This window comes from Chiloscyllium plagiosum, chromosome 4 (assembly GCF_004010195.1).
Source record: "Chiloscyllium plagiosum isolate BGI_BamShark_2017 chromosome 4, ASM401019v2, whole genome shotgun sequence".
Classification (NCBI taxonomy): Eukaryota; Metazoa; Chordata; class Chondrichthyes; order Orectolobiformes; family Hemiscylliidae; genus Chiloscyllium; species Chiloscyllium plagiosum.
In genome coordinates this window covers 5106864-5132623 of record NC_057713.1, presented here as the reverse complement: position 1 = coordinate 5132623, position 25760 = coordinate 5106864, and the positions used below count along the sequence as shown (strand labels likewise).

The 25760-nt window shown below is 47.0% G+C and overlaps 1 protein-coding gene across 1 annotated transcript in view; it reads left to right on the top strand.

The window, feature by feature from the left end:
• Nucleotides 1–25760, top strand: part of LOC122548761 (cadherin-2-like) — a 213236-nt gene that overhangs the window by 168454 nt on the left and 19022 nt on the right. The window contains exons 10-13 of the mRNA XM_043687528.1: nt 5256–5509; nt 15818–15960; nt 20528–20761; nt 25262–25495. Of these exons, the coding sequence (XP_043543463.1) occupies nt 5256–5509; nt 15818–15960; nt 20528–20761; nt 25262–25495 (865 nt within the window). The remainder of the gene's footprint in view (nt 1–5255; nt 5510–15817; nt 15961–20527; nt 20762–25261; nt 25496–25760) is intronic.

Sequence of the window (25760 nt, the reverse complement as noted above, 5' to 3'; positions counted from 1 at the left end):
GCCCCCCCACCCCCCACCACCATCTCCCTCACTCTAACCTTGTCGGTCTCTCAGGGGGAACAAATCCACATCACCAATCCATTCACACCAAAACTCCCTGAAGCTCAAAACTATTCTCTGAATTCACTTGACTCCTTGGCCTAAGACCATCAGCAATAGGAGCATGAATAGGCTGTTCAGCCCCTTGAGCCTGTTCCACAATTCAATAAGATCATGCCTGATCCGAAATTCCTCACATCTGCTTTCGTGCCCTTTCCCTTGCTTCCTCTGACTGATAAGCATCTAAACATCTGGACTCTGCACCCCCCGCTCTCTGTTGCAAGAAGTTTCAAAGACACACAACCTTCTGAAAGAGAAAAGAAAGGTTCTCCATCTCCATTTTTATTTGGACACTGTGCCCTCTGGCCCTAGACTCTCCCTTGGAGGGGGAGAATCCTGTCTGCATTTACCCTGTCCACCACCTTAGGACTGTTACAATGAGGTCACCTCTCATTCTTCTGAACTCCAGTGTGGTAGATTCCTAACTGGTTTAACCATTGCCCATAAGTCAGTCCCTCAGCAATCATCCTGGTGAACCTGCGCTGTCCTGCCTCCAATGAAACAATGTCTTTCCTTAAATTAGGGGACCAAATCTGCTCACAGTCCTCCAGATGTCATCTCCCTGGCACCTTGTACAGTTACAGTAAGATTTCCCTACTCTTACACTCCAACCCCCTTGGAATAAGGACTGACATTCTTATCTATTAGATTGCAAGACAATTACTTTATTACTTACTTACCTGAATGTATACACAAACAGGGACAATGATGTTAAATCATATGTTTCATTCAGAATTTAGACCATCAGTGTGGTCGCTTTAAAAAAACAGACTTGACCATATTTGAGACAAAAGCAGAAAATGCTGGAGGAACTAAGCAGGGTCTGGCAGCATCTGTGGAAAGAGAGAAGTTAATGTTTTGAAGTTCTCTGCGTTCTCTGTATACCAGACCTGCTGAGTTTCTCCTGCCCTTTTCTGCTTTTAAGACCATAAGACATAGGAGTGGAAGTAAGGCCATTCGGCCCATCGAGTCCACTCCGCCATTCAATCATGGCTGATGGGCATTTCAACTCCACTTACCCACATTCTCCCCGTAGCCCTTAATTCCTTGTGACATCATTTGTTTCAGTTCTCCTTTGCCTTCAGCTCCTTGACTTGTTTCAGTAATATTTGAGGTTTTGTATCAGAGTGTGGAGGGAGTGAGACTCCTCCCAAGCTGTTCTGAAATTTATCGTGACACGTGATCCATTCAAATTTCCGCAGAAAACATGAGTCGTTTTTCATTCTTTAAAAGGCTGGTGCAAATGCTTTGTATGTAATTGTAAAATGTGCCCTTCCCCCCCCCTGCCAAAAAAATTAACTGGGAACAGGAAGAGGCCATTCGGCCCCTCAAGCCTCAATTCAGTTAGACCTTGGCTGTTCTTTATGTAATGTACACAAAGCCTTGCTTCTGTTATCCTTAATACTGAACAGAAAGGGTTCCGTGGTCTGGACTCCCCTAAACCCTTTCCAAGTCAGAGGAGGGAGTTTCTCCCCTCTAACTACCCAGTTTGATTGCCTTTAATCATCTAAAACATCTTAATTAGTCTGCTCTTTATTCTTTTAAACCCAGCAGTCTATGCAATTTGTGCTCCTACCTTTGATCACAGAACAATGTTCCTCTCTCTGTGACAGAGGCCTGTAGCCAGTGGACTTTGTAAATTCAGTTTCTTTTCAGGTGGATGTTGTAATAATCCACAGTAGAGGATTGATGAGTTAATCCATTGATCAAGGTATAAATATTAGCCAGAACACCTGCCCCTGCTCTGGAGGCTAGCATAGGATCTACAATATTCACCTGAGATTTGAGAAGTGACTTCATTGAGGTTTATAAAATCATTGAGGGGCATGGATAAGGTGAACAGCAAAGGTCTTTTCCCCAGGGTGGGGGAGTTCAAAACTAGAGGGCATCAGTTTAAGGTGAGAGGAGAAAGATTTAAAAGGGACCTGAGGGGGCAACGTTTTCACACAGGCTGGTTTGTGTGCAGAATAAACTGCCAGAGGAAGTGATGGATGCAGGTGCAGTTACAACATTTAAAAGACATTTTGTTCATTACGTGAGTAGAAACAGTTTGGAGGGATATGGGCCAAATGCAGGCAGGTGGAACTAGTTTAGTTTGAGATTATGGTCGGCATAGACTGGTTGGGCCGAAGGGTCTGTTTCCATGCTGTATGACTCTGAAATTGTTGGAATAGGCCTCTGTCCCATCAAAGAGTTGACCGTGCTTTCAGTTTGTGTCTGAATCTTTCAGAGAATCTGCACAGCAAAGAAAGAGGCTATTCCGACCATCAGGTCCACGTTGACCCTTCGAGGAGCATCCCATCAAGATCCAACCTATCCCTATAATCCTGCCTTTCCCTGGGATACTCCTCCTAGTCTGCATGACCCTGAACACCATGGGCAACTTAGCATTGCCAACCCACCCTAAGCTGCATATCTTTGGTCTGTGGGAGGAAACCAGAGGAAACCCACGCAGACTGAGAACATGCAAACTTCACACAGACAGTCGCCCGAGGGTGGACATTTTGCAGTGCTATTTGAAACTGCGTCAGTCTGACCCAGTCTTGCCCAGTGCAGATAATCCGATTGCTGTCATGTTGGTACTGTGCAACCTTTGTTCACAACTTCAAAGACTCTGGACACCCCTCCCAACCCCTGGCAGATAACGGCGCGCAGGCTAACGTGGGAATACCGAGACCCGGGAATGGGAGTGGACTCTTCCGAGCTTCATTGCTGCTCCAACTTCGCATCAAATCCCAGCTGGCCTGGTTTTGGCCTTCGCCTCACCTTCCTATCCAGTTCCCCCTCCACCCCCACCCAAACTAACCTTTGACCCCCTTGTCTCTCAAAAATTGATCTCCTCCAGCCTAGAATGTGTTAATGACCCAACCTCAAGAGGGCTGTCCAGGCCCTCCCTCTGAGTGGGGAAAAAAAATTTCTCCTCACCTTTATATTTAAAAAAAAGTATAAAGTTCCTCCTCATCCATGTCATAAATGGACAAGTGCTTCTTAAAGCTGTGTCCTGTAGTTCTAGACTGCCCCCACTAGAGGCAGCATCCACCTGGTAGTCATCCCGTCAAGTCCCTTTAGGATTTTACACTTTTCCATAAGATCACCTCTCGTTCCCTGAAACTCCACTGGGTGTAGTCCCGAGCTTGCAAACCTATCCTGATTACGTAAGCCTTTTATCCCAGCAATGAGTCAAGCAACCTTTCACTGGGATGCTTCTAACATAATTAAACAGTTTTTTCAAATAAGACCACCAAAACAGGACACAGTGCTCCAGATGTGTCCTTACCAAGGCCCCGATCGACTGCAGCCAAACCTCCCTATCTTTGCATTGCATTCCAGTTGCTATAAGTGCTCATATTTTGTGTGTTCCTAATCAACTAACTTAGTGTGATTCATGTTAATAACACCCAGATCACTGTGTACCTCAGAGTTTTTTAATCTCCCTGTCTTTTCTCTAATTAGTATATGGTTTTGTCTGATCATCTAGCCCAAAATCGACCACACTGTAGTGAATCTTCCAAATGTTTGCCCACTCACTTAACCTGGCTTCATCCTGTGATAGATTCTTCTGTGTTACAACTTACTTTCCAACTTACCTTGGTGTCATCGCCAAGTTTAGCTTCCAGATATTCAGCCCCCATTTCTAAATCCTTGGTTGTGGACAGCTGAGGTGCCAACATTGTTGTTGAAGCACTCCCATTAGTTGCAGCTTGCCAATCTGACAAGGATTTTTACTCTCTCTTTCCTATGCTCTAACCTTTATCTCTGCTCCTATATTACCCTCCCCCCCCCCCCCACAATGTGATGGAGATTTTCAATGTGCCACCTTGCCCAGCTCATCCACCTTGGGACCAGTCTCCAGACTGAAGTCCGAAGCTAAAGTCTGCTTGGAGGCACTCCACATCAAACAGGGTCAGTTAGAATTGTACTCGCTGGAGTTTCGAAGAATGGAGGAGGATTGGCAAAGGGACCTGTAACATTCCAACAGGACCAGACCAGTTAGATGCAGGGAGGATGGTCCTGATGGCGGGGGAGCAACCAGAGGGATGTAGTTTTAAGAATAAGTGGGAAATCTTTTAGGACTGAGGTGAGGAGCAACATATTCCCCCAGAGAGTGGGGAGCCTGTAGAATTCACTACCATAAAAAGTAGTTGAGGACAGAACATTGATTTTTTTTTCCCCAAGAAGGAGGTGGACATAGATCTTGTGGCTAAAGGGATCAAGGGATATGGAGACGTGGCTTGGGGTATTGAACTCGATGATGACCCATGATCAAATTGAGTGCGGAATGGCCTACTCCTGCTCCTATCTTCTATTGGCCAGGAATCTGTTCTCCTCCTACCAGGGCACTGGGAGCTTTGCCAATCGAACTGCCTGCTCGGTTGTTTAATGACCACACCTCCTTTCATCTTCAAGTCCTGGAGTGGGTCCTGAAACCCGCAACTTCTGGCTTGGCCCCAGGCAGCCTCCCCACTGAACCATGCGGTTTCCACGTGGGATCTTGCTGTGCACGAGTCGGCTGCAGCACTTCCTACGGCACATGCGTGCACATGCATGTTCTCATACTCGCTCAATCTGCCACACAAGTGGACACATGTACATAATCAAATAGGCACATACACGCACGTGTGTGTATACACACCATGCTCTCCCACAGGCTCTCACAAGTGCACGTGCACACATGCATATGCACACACATGAACACAGACCAGCCTGTGCCCGCACACATGCTGAAAAGTAAACGGTTGCCTGTGGAGCATTTTGGATGTAGTTGTGAAAAGAGCTTTGTAAAGTTGTCCGGCACAACGTTAGAAATTAAAAGGCGTTATTTTGAAGGTCTTACAAAGGGAAAGTCGGACATTTTTTACAAAAAGAAAGACACTGGCAAATGCCATTGTTCCCATGCAGGATTGTGTGGGAGAATGGATGCAGCCCTCTTGGGACCTGATAGAGGTCAGGCATTAAAGGTGACCCACTCAATATTTAATGTGCAACGTGAATGCTGTAAGAGGTTAATTATGTCCTGGAGGATGGTTGTATTTTTGTCACTGTTCTCTATTTTATTTTAAGAAAATGCAAGCACACTAAATAAAAACATTGTTTTCATGTAGACTTGCATGTTTTGCACATTTTGAAGTCTGTTTTTCTCTCTCCCTCCCTCGCAGCCTATTGACTATGAAACCAGCAGAGCCTTTGTACTAACAGTCATTGCTGTAAATCAGGAGCCTCTGACAAAAGGCATTCAGCTCCCTCCTCAATCGACAGCCACTGTCTCCATTACCGTTATTGATCTCAATGAGAGTCCGTATTTTGTTCCAAACCCCAAGCTGATCAGGCAGGAAGAGGGCCTACCTGCAGGCAAAGTGCTCACTGTCTTCACAGCTGAGGACCCTGACCGGTACATGCAGCAGACGATCAGGTATAGTAACCCACTCTGATTCACGCTCGCGCGCACACACTGATTTGGAGATGCCAGTGTTGGACTGGGGTGTACAAGTTTAACGTCACACACACTGTATCACTGAGTCCAGAGGCTTCACCCTCTGCTCACTGTCCCTATCCAGAAAACCCTTTACGTCGAACATCGAACGTTACAGCGCAGTAAAGGCCCTTCAGCCCTTGATGTTCCACCGACCTTTGGAACCAATCTGAAGCCCATCTAACCAACACTATTCCATTATCATCCATATGCCTATCCAATGACCATTTAAATGCCCTGAAAGTTGGCGAGTCTACTATTGCAGGCAGTGCGTTCCATACCCCTACTACTGAGTAAAGAAACTACCTCTGACATCTATCCTATATCTATCACCCCTCAATTTATAGCTATGTCCCCTTGTGCTAGCCATCACCAACTGAGGAAAAAGACTCTCATTGCCCACCCTGTCTAACCCTCTGATTATCTTAGATGTTGGGCCACCTTGCAACCTTCTCCCTAATGAAAGCAGCTTCAAGTCCCTCAGCCTCTCCTTGTAAGACCTTCCCTCCATACCAGGCAACATCCGAGTAAATCGGCCCTTCAGCCCTTGACGTTCCACCGACCTTTGGAACCAATCTGAAGCCCATCTAACCAACACTATTCCATTATCATCCATATCCCTATCCAATGATAATTTAAATGCCCTGAAAGTTGGCACGTCTACTACTATTGCAGGCAGTGTGTTCCATACCCCTACTACTGAGTAATGAAACTACCTCTGACATCTATCCTATATCTATCACCCCTCAATTTATAGATATGTCCCCTTGTGCTAGCCATCACCAACTGAGGAAAATGACTCTCATTGCCCACCCTATCTAACCCTCTGATTATCTTAGATGTTGCAATTAGGCCACCTTGCAACCTTCTCCCTAATGAAAGCAGCTTCAAGTCCCTCAGCCTCTCCTTGTAAGACCTACCCTCCATACCAGGCAACATCCGAGTAAATCTCCTCTGAACCCTTTCCAAAGCTTCCACATCCTTCCTATAATGCGGTGACCAGAACTGTACACGGTGCTCCACGTGTGGCCGCACCAGAGTTTTGTACAGCTGCAGCATGACCTCATGGTTCCGTGATCCCTCTACCAATAAAAGCTAACACACCGTAAGCCTTCTTAACAACCCTATCAACCTGAGTGGCAACATTCAGGGATCTATGTACATGGACACAGAGATCTCTGCTCATCTACAGTACCAAGAGATTGTTAATTGTGGCTGCTATCATGGTATCACACTTGCCTCTCTTATACAAACATAGAAAATATGAGTAGGCCATTCAGCCCTTCAAGCCTGCTCCGCCATTCAATGTGATTATGACTGATCGTCCAACTCAGTCCTCTGTTCCCATTTTCTCCCCCATATGCTTTGATCCCTTTAGCCCTAAGAACTGTACCTAACTCCTCCTTGAAAACATTCAATGTTTTGGCCTCAACCACTTCCTGTGGCAGAGAATCCCACAGGCTCCACACTCTCTGGTTGAAGACATTTCTCCCCATCTCAGTCAGAAATGGTCCATCCCGTTTCCTTAGACTGTGACCCCCTGGTCCTGGTCATCACTTTCTCCACCTTCCTCATTTCCCCTCCCCCCCACCTTATCTCAGTCCCAACCCTCAGACTCAGCACCGCCTTCTTGACCTGCAATCTTCTTCCCGACCTCTCCGCCCCCAAACGCTCTCCGGCCTATCACCCTCACCTTAACTTCCTTTCACCTATCGTATTCCCAAGTCCCTCCTCCCTACCTTTTATCTTAGCCTGCTTGGCATACCCTCCTCATTCCTGAAGAAGGGCTTATGACCGAAACGTCGATTCTCCTGCTGCGCTTTTCCAGCAACACATTTTTCAGCTCTGATCTCCAGCATCTGCAGTCCTCACTTTCTCCTGGTCATCAGGAACAAGAGGAAACAAGCTTTCCACGTCTCCCCTGTCAAGACCCCTAAGAATCATTAAATGCTTCAATAGAGACTCATCTTCAGTTTCTTTAATTCTGAAGAAGATTCATATCAGACTTGAAACATTAACTATGCTTCTCTCTCCATTTGCCTTGTGTCTGTATGTGGGTTTTCTGGCATAATTCTCGTCACCCACTTTTCAAAGGTTTCTGTTTCTTTCCACAGTACTTTTATTTATTGCCCCAAGTTTACAAGGCCAGGGGGAAACTGGGTAGGACGTATCCTCAGAGGAACTGTGTTCCCCTTGTTAGCATCTTGAGTCTTCTTTCATCCTTCCATCTACACAACGTTACTTCTGTCTCCCTCTGTCCCCTGTTTGACTCTCTCTGTAAAACACAATTCGCCTTGACTCCTTTCTGCATCTTTTCTCAATTACCTCAATCTGTCTCGAATAAAAAGAAACTACTGTGGTGGCTGGAGAGCCGAAATGAAGCATTGCCAACTCTGTAGGATTGTAGAGCAAGGAAAAACTGAGTTAACGGTTTGTGTCCAGGTGTCTGAGCCTCTTTCTTTTGGGGAGCAGGCTCCATCACTATTTTATTTCTGGACCGTTATTTTCTCAGTCAGTTATTTTCCCTCTAATCCTCCCCTGGGTTTGGTCTCCTCACTGCCACCAGCAGCTGTGATCTTCCGGATCCTTCCCTAACTATTGCTGGCGACCATATTGGGTGACGGATAAGTTGCTGTCACTTTTCTACTGGTGGAACTTCTCCGATGACCGACCATCGATCAAATTCCGAGCCGTACATGACGGCCGGCTAGATTCATCCAGTCAATTTCCTCCTCGGTCATCCATTTGAATAGCAAAGCAAGCTCAGTGGGCTGAATGGCTGACTTTTGCCTCCAGGTCTTGTGGTCTCACTCCCAGTGTAGGTGGGACTGTCCTGAGAGGAGAGATTGAAGAAACCGGTCTTGTGTTCCCCCCAGAATTTTGAGGAATTTGAGGTGACGTTCATGAAACATATAAAAGTGGTAGAGGAGGTGCTGGATGTGGAAAGGAGAGTCTCCCCTGGGTAGCCGGAGTTTGTGATGGTGGGGGTGTGTGGGGGTCTTGAACCAGTGAATGCAGCCTCAGAGTCAGGGTTAGGCCGCTGAAGACTGAGATGAACAGGGCTGGTGAATCTCTACCCGAGAAGCTATTGAGGAGTTGAGTATACTCAAGATCGAGGTTGAGAGATTCCAGCATAGGACAGTACAGCACAGGAACAGGCCCTTCAGCCCACCATGTCTGTGCCAACCATGATGCCATTCTAAACTAATCCCACCTGCCTGCATGTCTATTTCCTGCCTGTTCGTGTGTCGATAAACATTGCTATTGTATCTGTTTACACCACTTCCCCTGGCACTATGTTTCCAACACGTACCACCCTCTGTGTGAAAAGACTTGCCTTGCCCGTCTTTAAACATCTTTAAATCTCTGACATTAAACCCATGCCCCCTATTATTTGCCATTTCCACCCTGAGAGAATGACTCCTGACTATCCAGCCTGTCCACGCCTCTCCTAATTTTAAAAACTTTAATCAGGTCGCACCATCTCCTGCAGAAACCATCCTCGTTTTATCCAACCTCTCCTTATTGCTAATACACTCCAATCCAGGCCATATCCTGGTTAACCTCTTTTGCACCCTTTCCAAAGCCTCCGCATCCTCCCTCTAGTGTGGCGACCAGAAATGCACCCAATTTATTTATTGCCCCAAGTTTACAAGGCCATGGGGATGTATCCTCAGAGTAACTGTGTTCCTCTTGTTAGCATCTTGCGTTTTCTTTCATCCTTCCATCTACACAACGTTACTTCTGTCTCCCTCTGTCCCCTGTTGGACTCTCTCTGTCAAACACAATTCGCCTCGACTTCTTTCTGCATCTTTTTTTTTTTGGTGATTTCTTTTAACTCTCTCAGAAGGCAGCAAATATTTTTAAGATGAATAGACAGATTCTTGATATCCAAGGGGCGCGAAAGACAATCGGGGATAGACCTAATGGGCTGAATGGCCTACTTTTGCTCCTCTGCCTTATGGTCTTATTCCCCGTGATGATGGGATTGTCCGAAGGGGTAGGAAGCACTTCTGCACACACAGGGTGGTAGAGGTTTGGAACTCATCCACAAATGTCAGTTGGTTCTCCATCAGTTCATTTGAAATCAGATTTTTGTTAAGCAAAGGTAGCAAGAGATATGGGCCAAAGGCAGGTATATGGAGTTAGGTCACAGATCAACCATGATCTCATTGAATGGTGGAACAGGCTCTCAACGGGCTGAATGGCCTACTCCAGTGGCTAATTCAAATGATTACATTTTTCATAAGACATAGGAGCAGAAATTAAGCCATTCAGCCCATCAAGTCTGCTCTATCATTCAATCATGGCTGATAAGGTTCTCAACCCCATTCTCCCACTTGCTCCCTGTGACATTAGACTAGATTCCCTACAGTGTGGAACTAGGCCCTTCAGCCCAACAAGTCCACACCAACCCTCTGAAGAGTAACCCACCCAGACCCATTTCCCTCCAACTAATGTACCTAACACTACGGGCAATTTAGCGTGGCCAATTCACCTGACCTGCACATCTTTGGACTATGGGAGGAAACCGGAGCACCCGGAGGAAACCCACGCAGACACTGGGAGAATGTGCAAACTCCGCACAGACAGTCACGTGAGGCTGGAATTGAACCTGGGACCCTGTGAGGCAGCAGTGCTAACCACTGAGCCACCGTGCCACCCATGATACTCAAGAACTAGTCAATCTCCATCTTAAATATACTCAGTGACCTGGCCTCCACAACCTTCTGTGAGCGTGAATTCCATAGATTTCCCCACTGTCTGGCTGAGGAATGTTCTCCTTATCTCTGTTATAAAAGCTCTTCCCTTTACTCTAAGGCTGTGCCCTCAGGTCCTAGTCTCTCCTACCAATAGAATCATCTTCCCAGCATCTACTCTGTCCAGGCCATTCAGTATTCTGTAAGTTTCAATTAGATTCCCACCCCCCCCCCCCCCCCCCCCATCCTTCTAAGCTCCATCGAGTATAAATCCAGAGTTCTCAAACATTCCTCATATGTTAAGCTTTTCATTCCGGGACCATTCTCGTGAACCTCCTCTGAACACAGTGCAGGGCCAGTCCATCCTTTCGGAGATACGGGGCCCAAAACTGTGCACAATACTCCAAATGTGGTCTGACCAGAGCCTCAGGAGTCCATCCTTGCTTTTATATTATAGTCCTCTCAAAATAAATGCCATCGTTGCATTTGCCTTCCTAACTACTGACTCAACCTGCAAGTTGACCTTGTGAGAATCCTGGACTAGAATTCCCAAGCCTCTTTGCGCTTCAGACTTCTGAATTTGCTCCCCATTTAAAAAATAGTCCATGCCTGTGTTCTTCTGAACAAAGTTAATGACCTCATAGTTTCCATTGTTGTACTCCATCTGCCACTTCTTTGCCCATGCTCCTGACCTTCCCCACCATTTTGTTCTTGTCAAGGTGCCCTAGGTCACAGTATTTTGATGGTTGCATCCTATTAGCAAGCTCCTATCACTGTGTCGTCTTATACTTTCATTTTGGGTATGTCCCGTATCCATCACTGAAAAGGTGCCACAGAATTGCGTGTGCTACATTGTCCTCTTCTTTCATTATAGAAAAGAAATGGCCAGTAAGTCACCAATTTCCAGGGAGGAATATTCATTACATTTGAAATGTGTTGCACATTGCCATTTCCTCTCCAATTAAATTCTGATGGTGAAATATATGTTTTAGCCTAGAGCAGTGAATGGTTCATGAATATTTATTCACCGTTATAAAGCTAGCGTTTCATTGAAGTAAAAATGATAAGGGAGAGAGGTCCTCAAAGTATTGAATAGCTGAGGCCGCAGAGGCAGCTGGTAACTGTGTTCCTGAACAGTTCCACAAATATCCACTTCTCCTCCCCCCCCCTCAGTAGCAGTAGTCTATACTGCCTATAAGATGCACTGCGGAAATTCATCAAAGATTCTCAGACAGCACCTTCCACACCTACAGCCATTTCCATCTAATTCACTTGTGGGATGTGGGTGTCATTGGCTCGGCCCAGCCGAGTGGCCCCCTGAGAAGGTGGGGCTGAGCTGCCTTCTCGAACCGCTGCAGTCCGTGTGATGGAGGTAGACCCACAATGCCCTGAGGGAGAGAATTCCAGGATTCTGACCCAGCCACACTGAAGGATCGGCGATATATTTCCAGTCAGGGGGAGGGAAGGGGAGTGACTTGGAGGGGAATTTGCACGGGGTGGTGTTCCCATGTATCTGCTGCCCTTGTCCTTCTAGATGGAAGTGGTCGTGGGTTTGGAAGGTGCTGTGTGGGGGATCTTTGGTCAATTTCTACATCTTGTAGATGGGACACACTGCTGCCACTGAGTGTGGGTGGTGGATGATGTGGGTGGTGGATGAGGTGTCAGTTGATTACTGCAAGGAAGGATCTCTCAGATGCTGAAATGGCCTGAGGGGTGAGGAGGCTGGCGATGTTCCTAACAGGCTGTAGGTGTTCAGTGTGATGTCAGTCATACAGGATGTTTTGTCCTAGACAATTTGGAGCCATACCCTTCCATGAAAGTGGGGAGTATTTCCATCACAGCCCTGCCTTGTGCCATGTAGATGGTAGGACAGTCTTTGGGGATGCTGGAGATTAGAGTCGAGAGTGTGTTGCTGGAAAAGCACAGCAGGTCAGGCAGCATCCGAGGAGCAGGACGATCGACGTTTCAGGCAAAAGCCCTTCATCAGGAATGAGGCTGGGAGCCTCGGGGGTGGAGAGATAAATGGGGGAGTCTTTGGGGAGTCAGGAGGTGAGTTACTCGCTGCAGGATTCCTAGCCTCTGACCTGCTTTTGTAGCCACTGTCTGTATATGGCGAGTCCAGTTCAGTTTGTGGTCAGTGATAACCCCCAGGATGTTAATTGTGGGGTGATTCTGTGCTGGTGATTGAACATCATAGAGTGATGGTTGGACTCTTTTTGTCGGAGATGGTCATGGGCTGATGTTTGTTTGCAAATAACATGCAGGCCACCCCTCCAACCCCTTCCCACAAAGATGTTTCTGTGTTTGGGCATAGACTGCTTCAGTACCAATGGGGTTCTCAACTGATGCTGAACCAGTGAATCTTGCCACTCTGATCTCACATTGGATTGAAGGTGCAGCTGAAGGAATGTCACTTGACAACATTTGACGCCAAACCAGGGAAACCATTTCTGTGAAGGCTTAGTCATTGAGGATGTTCAAGTAAATGATTGATCCCTGTGTATCAAGTGCAACATGAAATATGGTGATAGAGCAGGGAAATGATGTTGAGGTAGAAAGTCACCCATGGTCTAGATAAATGACGGAACAGGCTTGAGGGGCTGAATGGCCTACTCGAGCTGCTATTTCTACGTTTACATATGGATAGGCGAAAGGAAGGGGACAGAGAGGTGGAGAACGCCGGAGGGGTCCACAAGAGAATTCCAGAGCTAAGGGTCATCAAATCTCATGGTTGGACAATTAAAACTAGAGACTGTGATGTGAGGGAATGCAGAGACAGCAGAGGGCTGCAGAATTGGAAGAGGCAGGGTAAGATTGCTAAACCTATCATCGCTGAACCACGAGACTGTGTAAGTCAGTGCACATACTCAGCACCTGCCTTCTCTACCCACACACCCCACCCCCAGCTTTTCTCCTTTCAAGGCCACTATGAGCGCACTGTGCACAATTCTGGTCTCCCTCCCGTTGGAAAGATGTTGTCAAACCTGAGAGGGTTCAGAAAAGATTTACAAGGATGTTGCTGGTGTTTGAGGGTTTCAGCTCCAGTTCGTTATTCCATAACGTGATGGTTGTGTTCCTGCACTAACCCACATTATAGATAAATCGTGCTTTAGGAACAGCGCTTAAAGTGTTGCCGATATAATCGCGTTACAGCCAACACACATTTTGAAAGTTCGCACTTCAGAAACAACGCCCCCCAATTCGTCAATCATGTTACGGCTAATTCACGTTAATGAAATGTGCCGTATAGCAGAATGGCCTGTATCAGGACAGGCTGAACAGTCTGGGGCTGTTTTCCCTGGAGGCTAAGGCATGACCTGAGAGTGGTTCAAAAAAATTATGAGGGGCACAGATAGGGGAAATAGACATGGTCTTTTTCTCAGGAGTCCAGACCTAGAGGGCATAGGTTTAAGGTGAGAGGGGAAAAATTTAAAAGGGACCTCGGGAGCAATGTTTTCATGCAGAGGGTGGTGTGTGTATGGAACGAGCTGCCAGAGGAATTGGAGGAGGCTGATACAATTACAGCATTTAAAAGGCATTTGGAGCGATATGGACCGAATGTTGGCAAACAGGACCGGATTAATTTAGGATATCTGGTTGGCATGGACAAGTTGCACCAAAGGGTCTATTTCCATGCTGTATATGTCTGTAACTCCAATTGGGAAAGCTGTTTTTTATTTAACAAAAGGAGTAGTTCTGTGATTATCCAGTGTGGTTTCCTGTTCCTAAACACTGGCTTGTCTAACTTAGCACCACTTGACAAAAGTTAACTTGGCGTTAAACCAGAAGAATATCTCAGGCAATCTCGGCTGATCTATGTTTCTGTGGTGACAGGAAGATATTTCAGGTCTGTCATTTTTCAACTGAATTAATCAGCCTGAGAGCTTTACTGTGTTTGTCTTCCTCCTGCCTGACCTGCAAAAAGTTTCCGGAACTTTCTGTTCCCGCTTCAGATTTTCAAGCGGGGTTCTGTTTTTGGAACAATGTGCATTAGTTCTGCCCTCCCAGCCCATAAACGCTCTTTGCATCGCGCCACTGCGTGACAACCGAAGTGTATCTTTGCATTTGTATAGCCCCCTATTAACACAGTGAAACGTTCTGGGGTGCTTTGCTCTGATAAGGATTCGACACCGGGAGTAGGGCACTTGAAGCAATGACTGTAACCTCAGCCAGGAATTAATTGTTGAACCGACAGCTCCAGCTTTGTGTTTGTGGCATTTTTATCCGGGCCCACAACACTACATTCCCGTCATGAGTTTTAATGTTTCTTTATAAAGCACCTTATGTGCAAGAAATATGGTTTCACTAAACTCTGCAGACTTCAGAGAGAAATCAAAATAGTGCCCTGGTTTGGTGCCCAAATCCTGCTTTGTGTTCTCAAGAATATGTATTTTTAAATAATCCTTTTTTAAATGTTAGACCATAAGACACAGGAGCAGAAATTAGGCCACTCAGCCCATCAAATCTCCTCCTCCATTCAATCATAGCTGATACGTTTCTCAACCCCATTCTCCCGCTTTCTCCCCGTAACCCTTGATCTCCCTGATAATCAAGAACCTATCTGTCTCAGTGTTGAATATTCTCAATGACCAGGCCTCCACAGCCTTCTGTGGCAATGAATTCCACTCTCTGGCTGAAGAAGTTTCTCCTTATCTCCCTTTACTCTAAGGATCCTAGTCTGTCCTACCAAAGGAAACATCTTCCCAACATCCACTGTATGTTTCAATTAGATCCCCCCTCATCCTTCTAAACTCCACCGAGTTATAGCCCCAGAGTCCTCAAACGTCCCTGATCTGTTACGCCTTTCATTCCTGGACCATTCTTGTGAACCTCCTCTGAACACACTCCAGACCTCGAAGTTAAGAGCCCAGCATGCTCCTGCTCTGCCACTCCCTGCTATCTCCATTTGTGCAGTAGTGTAGCTTTCCCAGAAAAGAGCGTACATCTAGGGCTGCAGCGGAGAGAGCTGATTGCGGGCTGGGACTGAGTAACTGGGTAGGCCTTTCAAAGAGGCAGAAGCGAGGACTGCAGATGCTGGAGATCAGAGTCGAGAGTGTGTTGCTGGAAAAGCACAGCAGGTCAGGCAGCGTCCAGGGAGCAGGAAAATCGACGTTTCAGGCAAAAGCCCTTCATCAGGCTGATGAACCTGTGGAATTCTGTAACAAAGGAGGCCCAGTCACTGAGTATAAAGAGATTGTTCATTTTTTTTTTTGGAATTTAAGAGCATCACGGGGCCTGAGGAGAAATTGGGAATGTGGAGGTAGACCGTAATCTTACCGAATGATGGAACAGGCTCAGAGGGCTGAATGACCTTCTCCTGCTTCAGGTTTCTATGACGCTGTGGCTGGTCTATCCCTCACCCACCTTCATCCCTCCCCCTTGCCATTAAAAACGTGAGTGATCCAGCACCTGGTCCAGATGCCCGTACAGTGGCAAGCACATGCACAGTCGGGGTCGTGGTCCTGTGCATGTCAGTGTTTATTGCTGCACCAGGTTGACAAGTAACTGACCACGCCTAATCTAATGCACTTGTGGTTTCTCATCCCAGATACTCGAAGTTATTGGATCCAGCAAACTGGCTCAAAATCGATCCACTCCAAGGACAGATTACCACCGTCGCCACACTCGATCGTGAATCCCCTTACGTTAAAAATAACATGTACAACGCAACGTTCCTGGCGTCAGACAGCGGTACGTGCTACACTGCTCCACCAGCTCAGCTAAACGGGTCATGTGCTAATCTCTGCCTCCCTTCCTGTTGTCTTTTGTGTCTTGACCTTGTTACTTGGCAGTGTTAAAGATCACAGCGGAGCTGGTAAAGTGGTGCAAAGGTCCTTCCAATCTCCTCAGCTTGAGCCTTTTCAATGACGTGGACCAGCCTTTGTGTTTTTCGGGTGAAATCTGAATCTTTCCTGCCTTGTAATGTTTGGTCCCTGCGTTTGTCACAGTCGGTGTAATTTTTGTAGCTATGGTTATTTGCTTATTTAAAACCTCTCGGGTTCTGCCCTGCGCACTCACGTCCCACAAGGTTTGGGTTTCCCAGAGCCACAGCGCAGGATGAGGCTATTCGGCCCGTCGTGCCTGCTGTCATTCTAAACTCTAGGGCCAATCTCCTGCCATCTCCCTACATCCTGGTACACCATTTCCATTCAAATAATTATCCAGTGCCCCTCCTGAATGCCTCAATTGAAGAGTTATTAAGTATCTCTCATGGCCACAGCAATTGTCTTACAAATGCATTAATAATTGCAGTTCTTTGACCTGGTTCTGCTATTCGATAAGATCATGGCCGGATTTTAGCTTCCATTCTACATTCCTGCATATTCCCAATAATCTTTAATTCCCTTAGGAATCAAGAATCTATCCACCTCTACCTTAAGCCGAATCTTCTAATATTTTTATGTGGACAGAATAATTCTCTCCTGAAGAGTTGTTATTTTCATCAAGCTGAACATGAACCCCTCCCCCAGGGACGAGATGGGAACCAGGCACAGAGACAGCTTCCACGTTTTAATGCCTATCTGTCTGGCCCTGAAACTGGGGTCGTTTACGGCGATGCGAAATGAGCTAGAAAGTGCTGACTTTCTGCCTGTAGCTATTCCTCAGGTGTCCTCTGGGTGACGAGTCTGGCCTTTCAGAGACCCTACAAAAATACGAACAGGAGAAGGCCATTCAACCCCTTGAGCCTGCTCCCCCATTCGATAGGATCATGTCTGATCCGACATTCCTCACACCAACCTTCCTGTCCTTTCCCTCGATTCCCCGACTGATCTAGAATCCATTGATCTCAGCCTTAAATATGCACAAGGACTCTGCCCCCACAGCTCTCTGGGGCAAGGAGTTCCAAAGACCCCCAACCCTCCGAGAGAAGAAATTCCTCCTCATCTCAGTCTGAAATTGGTGCCCCTTTATTCTGAGACTATACCCTCTGCTCCTAGACTCTCCCAGGAGGGGAAACATCCTCTCAGCATTGAACCGATATGTTTCAATAGGATCACCCTCATTCTTCGAAACTCTAGAGAGTCCCAACCTGTTTAACCTTTGCTCATGAGACATTTCCTCCATTCTGGTTGGGAGGGGGGTGTGGTTTGGTGTGCTGTGACCCAGAGACATCTTGTGCACTCCTGGAAGAGAGGGTCAGAAAAAGCCCTGGTGGTGGTGGTGGTTCAAATGGTCAGAAGTGAAGGATTCCTGTTTAACTTCCTCACCGGTCACCCCGATTCCAACATATCCCATGGACCTTGTTAGATGTCAGGAGATGTCCCCCCCCACCCCCGTGGGGAATCCAGGAGACACAATTTAAAAAAAAAAAGGAGGTCTTCCTTTTAAGGCAGTGGTGAGAAGGGATTTATTTTTTACAAGTTGTTAAGTCCATTCAAGACAGCGTTAGATTTTTGATTTGACACATATCACAGGCCAATGTTGGGGTGTCAGGCTGAAGAGTAGAGTTGAGTTGAGTTGGCAATGAGATCCGCCATGATCTTGATCACTGGTTGGGTACAAGGACCAAAGGCCTAATCCGAACTTTTATACATTACCTATGAGTCCCTCCTTCAATGTGACATTCAGTTGGAAGGGGCAGCTACAGAGAAGGTTGATGCATTGGTAATCAGCTTCCAAAACTGGAGTCTGGAATGATTCTTGCAATTGGAAAGTTGCAAATATCACCCCGTAATTTGAGAGAGAGAGAGATACAACAGGGAATACATGAACAGGAAGGGTATAGAGGGATACAGATCCTGTAAGTGAAGACATTTTGCCTTTCCATACTAAAACTGTGTCTGCACAGACTTGAAGGCCCTGTTCCTGTGCTGTATTGTTCTTTGTTCCAGATCTGTTAGCCTTACATCAGTACTCAGAGGGGGAGGAATATGAGAATCTGTTTAAAAGGATGTTACACTTGGGTTAAAAAAGATTGGATTGGGCATGGTCAACATGGATTTGCACATGGAAATTTGTGTTTAACAAACGCTCAGCTGTTTGAGGATGCTACTTACAAAATTGATGAAGAGGAGGGTGTGGTACAGTTGGATTTAAAGAAGGTTTTTGATAAAGTCCCCACAGAAGGTTTGTGAACAAAATTTAATGCACATGGTACGGGAAGTAATGTACTGGTGTGGATTAATGATTGTTTTCTCGCTCTTACCCAGAGAGTAGGAATAATTGGGTCATTCTCACGTTGACGAGCTGTAACTAATGAGCAGTGCTTAGGCCCCAGCTGTTCACAAAATAGATCAGTCATTGAGAGGTAGGGACCAAACGTGGCGTTTACAAAGCTAAGTGGGAATGGGTATCGTGAAGAAGATGTCAAACAGCTTCAGGAAGGTTTGGATAGGATGAGTGAATGGGCAAGAACATAGAAGATAGAAACATGAGGTTATCCACTTCAGACAGATGTACAGAGAATTTCTCAAATGGTAAAAGGTTAGAAAGTGTAGATGTTGGGATTTAGGTTTCCTTGTGGAGAAGACACTGAAGACTAACATACAGGTGCATGTTATTAGGAAGGCTAATGGAATGTTAGCCTTTATTCCAGGGGATTTGAGTACAGGAGCAGTGAACTTCAATTGTATAGGAGCTTGGTTAGACTCACACCTTGGGGTAGTGTGTGCAGGTTTGGTCTGCTTATCTCAGGAAGAATATTATTGCTATCAAGAGTGTGTGCAATGAAGGTTCCCCAGGCTTGTTCCCAGGATGTTGGGACTGGCCTACGAGAGAGATTGGGCAAACTGGCCTGCATTAGCCAGAGTTTTGAAGAATGAGAGGTGACCTCATGAAAACCAACAAACTGCTTAAGAGAGGGTAGGTGGGAGTCAGATGTTTCTCCTGGGTGGGGAGTCCAGAACCTAATGGAACAATTTAAAATCAAGACTGAGATTATTTAGGTACAAGATGAGGAGAAATTCAATGAGTCTATCCCAGTTATTGTAGCTGTGCACAAGTTTGAACTCCCTATCTCAGGGAGGATATTACCGCCACTGAGCGAGTACAGTGAAGGTTCCCCAGGCTTGTTCCTGGGATGAAGGGACTGGCCAATGGAGAGAGACGGGGCAAAGTCATCCTGTATTCACCAGAGTTTTGAAGAATGAGAGGTAGTCTCCCAGAATCCTACAAAATATTGAGAAGGACACACAGGGGAGATGTATGGAAGGCGTTTTCCCTGGTTGGGGAGTCTAGAACACGGGGCACAACGTGATGGTTGTGACAAATTGAAAACATGGGAACACGGGCAACTCACCATCCTGACCTGGAAATATATCATGATTCGGAGATGCCGGTGTTGAACTGGGGGTGTACAAAGTTAAAAATCAGACAACACCAGGTTATAGTCCAACAGGTTTAATTGGAAGCACACTAGCTTTCGGAGCGACGCTCCTTCATCAGGTGGTTGACAACCCAAGGGCATTGTGGGTCTACCCACAGTGGTTCAAGAAGGCAGCTCACCCCCTATCAAGTTGCTGAGTTGGAGTGCAGCATCGTAATGATGATGGTTTTAAGGTTAGAGTGACGGTGTGCATTTGGGAATGAAGCACATGAGCTGTTCTCAGAGCGTTGAATGAGCTATAAATCTCTGTCAACCTTCATGATGATGTTTGTGTGACCAATTAACCGGTTTGAAGAATAAAGAAAGCAGGTGAAGTTAGCTGGGTGAAGAAGTTAATTAAGGGTTTAACCATGCTCTACATTTCTTTACAGATTGGTTCCGATGCGATTGGAGACAGTGTGAGTGGGAATAAGGTTGTGTTGTGCTGTGGGCTTGTTATAGTTTGTGCTTTGTGCAATCGCTTTGGGGACACGTGTTCAAGGATGAACAATTGGAAGCGATGTGCTGATTTCCAGGCTGCAATTTGTTTTGCTGCAAGTGTAATCACATATGGTGCAAGGAACATTAATGCTCCCCAGGATGGAGATGGATGGGGAACTTGCCTGTGGAGTCTAATCCCTCCGACACACTGCCATCTGGTGTGTGCTGTTTGTGTGACTTCTGTTGGTGATTTGCTTTAACACTCGCTGGGTTATGGAGATATCATTTAAACCTGCAGTGCTGGGCAGGCCAATGCTGCTTGAAGTGTACCTCTTTGTTCAGGAGAAGTGTTTTACAAAGTTTTGCCGATGTTTGGAAAACTGTCTTTAGGTTGATGTGTAAGTTGGCTGGCGTAAAGTGGGTCATTTAGTAAAGTCGGACGTGGTAGGGGGAGCAAAAGTGTGGGTTGTGAAGGGCTGGGTCTGTTAATGATCTCCTCTTATTGCTGTCCAGGTATCCCTCCGGCAAGTGGGACAGGCACTCTGCAGATCTACCTGCTCGATGTCAATGACAATGCGCCACATGTCTTCCCTGAGGAAGTCTCCATTTGCGAGAAGCCGGATCCCAATGCCATTAACATCACCGCTACCGACACCGATATCGACCCAAACACGGGGCCGTTTGCCTTTGAGCTCCCTGACAGCCCGGTGGACATCAGGAAGAACTGGACTATAACCCGGCTCAATGGTGAGCACAACCCCAACGCCGGCGTACCAATTCTCAAGACTGGGTCCGACAGTTCTGCGAAAAGCGAGGCATGAAGCACAAACCGTTACAGTGCAGGCTGGGGCTGTTTTCCCTGGAGCGTCGGAGGCTGAGGGGCGGGACCTTATAGAAGTTTATAAAGTCATGAGGGGCATGGAGAGGGTAAATAGACAAAGTCTCTTCCCTGGGGTGGGCGAGTCCAGAACTAGAGGGCATAGGTTTAGGGTGAGAGGGGAAAGATATGAAAGAGACCTAAGGGGCACCTTTTTCACACAGAAAAAGGTACGTGTTTGGAATGAGCTGCCAGAGGATGTGGTGGAGGCTGGTACAATTACAACATTTAAAAGGCATCTGGCTGGGTATATGAATAGGAAGGGTTTGGAGGGATATGGGCCGGGTGCTGGCAGGTGGGACTAGATTAATTTAGACTCACTGGAACCTGCGTCCCTCACATTTCCAGACAGAGCATTCCAGAGCCTAACTACTCGCTGGGTGGAAAAGTTTTTAATCTCACATCACCCTCGCTTTGTCTGCGCCTCACTTTAAATCCATGCTCCCCTCGTTTTTTGTTCATTTTATATATGGGAGCAGCTTCTCCCTACTTACTCCATCCAACCCATGCCTGATTGTGAAAACCTCTATCGAACCCTTCTCAGTTTCCCTCTCTCCGAGGAGAACAGTCCCAACTTCCCCTCTCTTCCTCATCGCTGAAGTTCGTCATCCCTGGAATGGTCTTGTAAATCGCTTCTGCACTCCCTCCAATCCATTCGCACCCTCCCTGTCATGTGGCACCCACAACTGTACACATTTATGTAGCCCCTCTGGCAGGCTGGGGCCATCGCAAGGAGCTGAGCTTTCGCATGATGTGGTGGTGTTGAAAACGGGGTGGATAGCCAGCTTTACAACTTGCAATTTGGCGTGTCCCTGCCCCAACCCATCGTCGCCAGATCGATGAAGGAACGAATGAGATTTGAGTCACGGGAGCCATTCCCCCCTGTTCCTCCTGCTGGCCATAGGATCTTTTCCAGCTTCCTGAGAGATCAGTCGGTGTCTCTGAGTGAGAGTGCTGCTTTGTCAAAGGTGCCATCTTTCAGATGAGATGTTAAACCAGGACCCCGTCTACTTCCTGGGGCGGATGGGAATGAATGCTTCACGCTATTTCAATAAGAATAATGATTTGGAGATGCCGGTGTTGGACTGGGGTGTACAAAGTTAACAATTGCACAGCACCAGGTTATAGTCCAACAGGTTTAATTGGAAGCGCTAGGTTTCGAAACGCCACTATCACCTGATGAAGGAGCGGTGCTCTGAAAGCTAGTGCTTCCAATTAAACCCGTTGGACTATAATCGGGTGTTGTGCGATTTTTAACTTGACAAGAATGGGCGAGCTACCTCTGATATTCATGGCTGGCATTCATCCCTGGATCAGCATTAGTTGTACCTGGTCCCTGTGTGCGAATTGTGCACCTGTGCCACCTTCAAGAATTACTTCTTTGAGGTGTCGCGAGAGGCGCTGGAGCAATGCAGGTTGCCTTAAACACCTTCATGCTATTTGGTGTAAGGTTTAGATTTCAGTTTGAGCAGACACCTGCGTTTTCAGTCCCCAGATACTGGTTTGTGAAGACCATAGGCACAGTGTCCATATGAAGGCAACAGTGGCCAATATAAGGCTGCTCCCTCTCATAACACCCACCGCTCTCCCACCCTGCCACCCCGCTCTGCTCAGCAGAGGTCGGGTCAGGGTCTGGCTTAAGTGATTAGGTTGTTATGTTAATTCAGGGCTGGCCATGATGTGGAGGTGATAGAGTTTCACTGGGGTGAATGAAGTTAAAAATCAGAGTGTGTTGCTTGGAAAGCCCAGCAGGTCAGGCAGCATCCAAGGAGCAGGAGAGTCAACGTTTCGTTGGAAATCCCTGATGAAGGGCTTTTGCCCGAAACATCAACTCTCCTGCTCCTCGGATGCTGCCTGACCTATGGGCTTTTCCAGCACCACACTACCGACTCTGACCTCCAGCATCTGCAGTCCTCACTTTCTCAAAGTTTAAAAATTACACAACACCAGGTTATAGTCCAACAGGTTAATTTGGAACACTAGCTTTCAGAGCGCTGCTCCTTCATCAGATGATTGTCAGGCAACTATCTTATATTTAAACAAACGTGCACACACTAAATACCACCCCAACCCCTGTAATCATTTGAGAAATCTTTTAATTTGGTTTCACTTCAGCCCCACAGCTCCTGATCTTTGGGCACCTGGTGCCGAGGGGTGGGGGCGGATCAGAGGGATCTCCCCGTGGGTCTGGGCCTGGCCCAGGCTGGTGATAAACTGGTGCTGGCAGCGGGTCATGGAGGGGCCATCTCTCCCCTCTTCCCCAGTTACATTGATGCCCAGGTGACACTGGAGAAGCAGCACACAGTGCCCATCAGTGCTCTCAATGTCTTTAGAGAGAAAGGGGAAAAAAGGATTGAAATGCTTTATTCCACTCCCCACCCCCCGGCCACCTCCATGTTAATTTAGCCCCCTCCCACTCGTTTTACTTATTGCATGTAAATGCTGAATTGGCTGCATTGGTGTTTTAACTGCTGGTAGTTAAACACACACTTAATCTTGCGTCGTGTCTCCCACTGGAGTCCTCCCCTTTAGCTTTCTGCGCTCCAGGTCAATACGTTCTCAGCCAGTCTCCCATCACCTTCATTGTCACCCAGGCTAAGGCCCCTGTCACTGTTCATCCTCACTAATCTGCGCTGGCTCCCACTCTCACTTTTAACATTTTCACCAAACCCCTATCTCCGTAAGCTTGCTATAATCCCCCAGGATCTCTGCCCCATCCACCCTCCTGAGCAAGATTGATTCCCATCACTCCTCTGAGACCTACTGCGGAAACCCGAAACTCCGGACAGTAGCGAACCCTTTTTCGTTTGAATGGGAAATTGACCTCCCCACAGCCCCCGTCCTTTGTTCTGGAATGTTTCATGTATAATGTGTTCAGGCCATGAGTAGCTGAAACTGACTCCATGGATACGGTGGTTGCACTGTGTTGAAATTATTGCTTGCAACCCAAGAACATACAAGGCTATGGACCGAGTGCTAGAAAACGGGACAAGAACAGGTCGATGCTTGATGACAGGCTCAGACAGGATGGGCCAAAGGGCCTCTATCCATGGGTGTGTAGCAGGGGAATTGAGATGCTGATCCCTAAAACCTCATCTTGGGACCAAGCTCTTGGATGCCTTTCGTTTCTTTATTCTCCTGTGGGTGTTCCTGGTTGGGTCAGCATTTATAACTCATCCCTAATTGCCCAGGGGGCGTTGAGGGTCAACCCCATTATTGTGAATCTGGAGTCACATGTAGGCCAGACCAGGTGAGGATGGCAAATTTCCCTCCCTGAAGGACATTAGTGACCCAGGTGGGTTTTTACAGCCATCGGCAATCATTAAGATCAAGTCCAGAGTTTTATTGAATTTACGTTCCACCTTCTGCTGTGCTGGGATTCGAACCCGGGTCCCCAGAGCGTTACAAGGTCTCCAGGTTAATCTCACTAGACTACCCCAGACTAGATCAGCCATGATTGTATTGAATGGTGATCAGGCTCGAGGGGCTGAATGGCCTACTCCTGCTTCTAGTGCTTATGTTGCCATCACTTGAGGCTAGCTTTTAATTCCAGTTTATTTACTGATTTTAATTTTTTTTTCCACTGATGGCGCGTGGACATTGCTGGCTGGGTCAGCATTTACTGTCCATCCCGAGTTAGAAGCACAGAAGAATCATAGAATCCCTACAGTGCGGGAGCAGGCCATTCGGCCCATAGGGTCGATGCCGACCTGCTGAAGAGCATCCCACCTGGACCCACCCCATTCCTGTAACCCTGCATTCCCCATGGCCAATCCACGCTAAACCGCCCATCTTCAGGCTGTGGGAGGAACCCGGAGGAAACCCACGCAGACACTGGGAGAACATGCAAACTCCACAGAGACGGTCACCCCTGAGGCTGGATTTGAACCCGGGTCCCTAGCGCTGTGAGGCAGCAGTGCTAACCACTGAGCCACTGTGCTGCCCTAGAGCCGCTGAGTGGTCAGAGGATGTGGTGAGGTTTGAACTTGTCTCTCTAGAGTATAAGACTGGGCCTGTATTATTCTTCAACTGGCATTATCTCTACACCACCAAGTTCTCCTCTTTCACCCCCCACCCACTCAACCTCAAAACATTCTGCATTAATGTGGCTTCCTGTCCAATTGCATTTGACTGACCATATCCCTAAAGCCCCTTGAGATTTAAATGTAATCATTTTAACAAGTTGTTGTGCCTGTCTTTTCTTTACTCATTTCCTATCAGGAGTACGTCACACTACACAGTTTTGTGACAAAAAGGCCCCCTGCATTTGTATTACATGGAGGGAACGGGGTGTGTGGGGTAGGGGAGTGTGCGGGGGTTGCTGATAGTATACCAATGAGTTCTCTTACAGTTCGTTATGTTGTGTTTAGGTGATTATGCGCAATTGAGACTGAAGATTGGAACCCTCGACGATGGCCTTTATAAAGTGCCGATCATGATCATGGACTCTGGAAACCCTCCTATGTCTGCGACCTCTGACCTCCTTGTCAAGGTGTGTCCCTGTGATGAAAATGGCGACTGTACATCAGTCCAGGCAATAGTTGCGGCTGGCTTGGGGACTGGGGCTATCATCGCCATTCTGCTGTGCATCATCATCCTACTCAGTGAGTACCCACTAAGCCTTCTCATTGATGTCATATTCCCAGAGTTTGGCTCCTCTCTCCCCTCCCTGTGACAGCGAAGAAGGTTATTTCGGATGGCAACAGGATCTTGATCAGATGAGCCATTGGGCTGAGGAGTGGCAGATGGAGTTTAATTTAGATAAATGCTACATTTTGGGAAAACAAACGTTAGCAGGACTTATGCACTTAATGGTAAGGTCCGAGGGAGTGTTGCTGAGCAAAGAGACCTTGGAGTTCAGGTTCATAG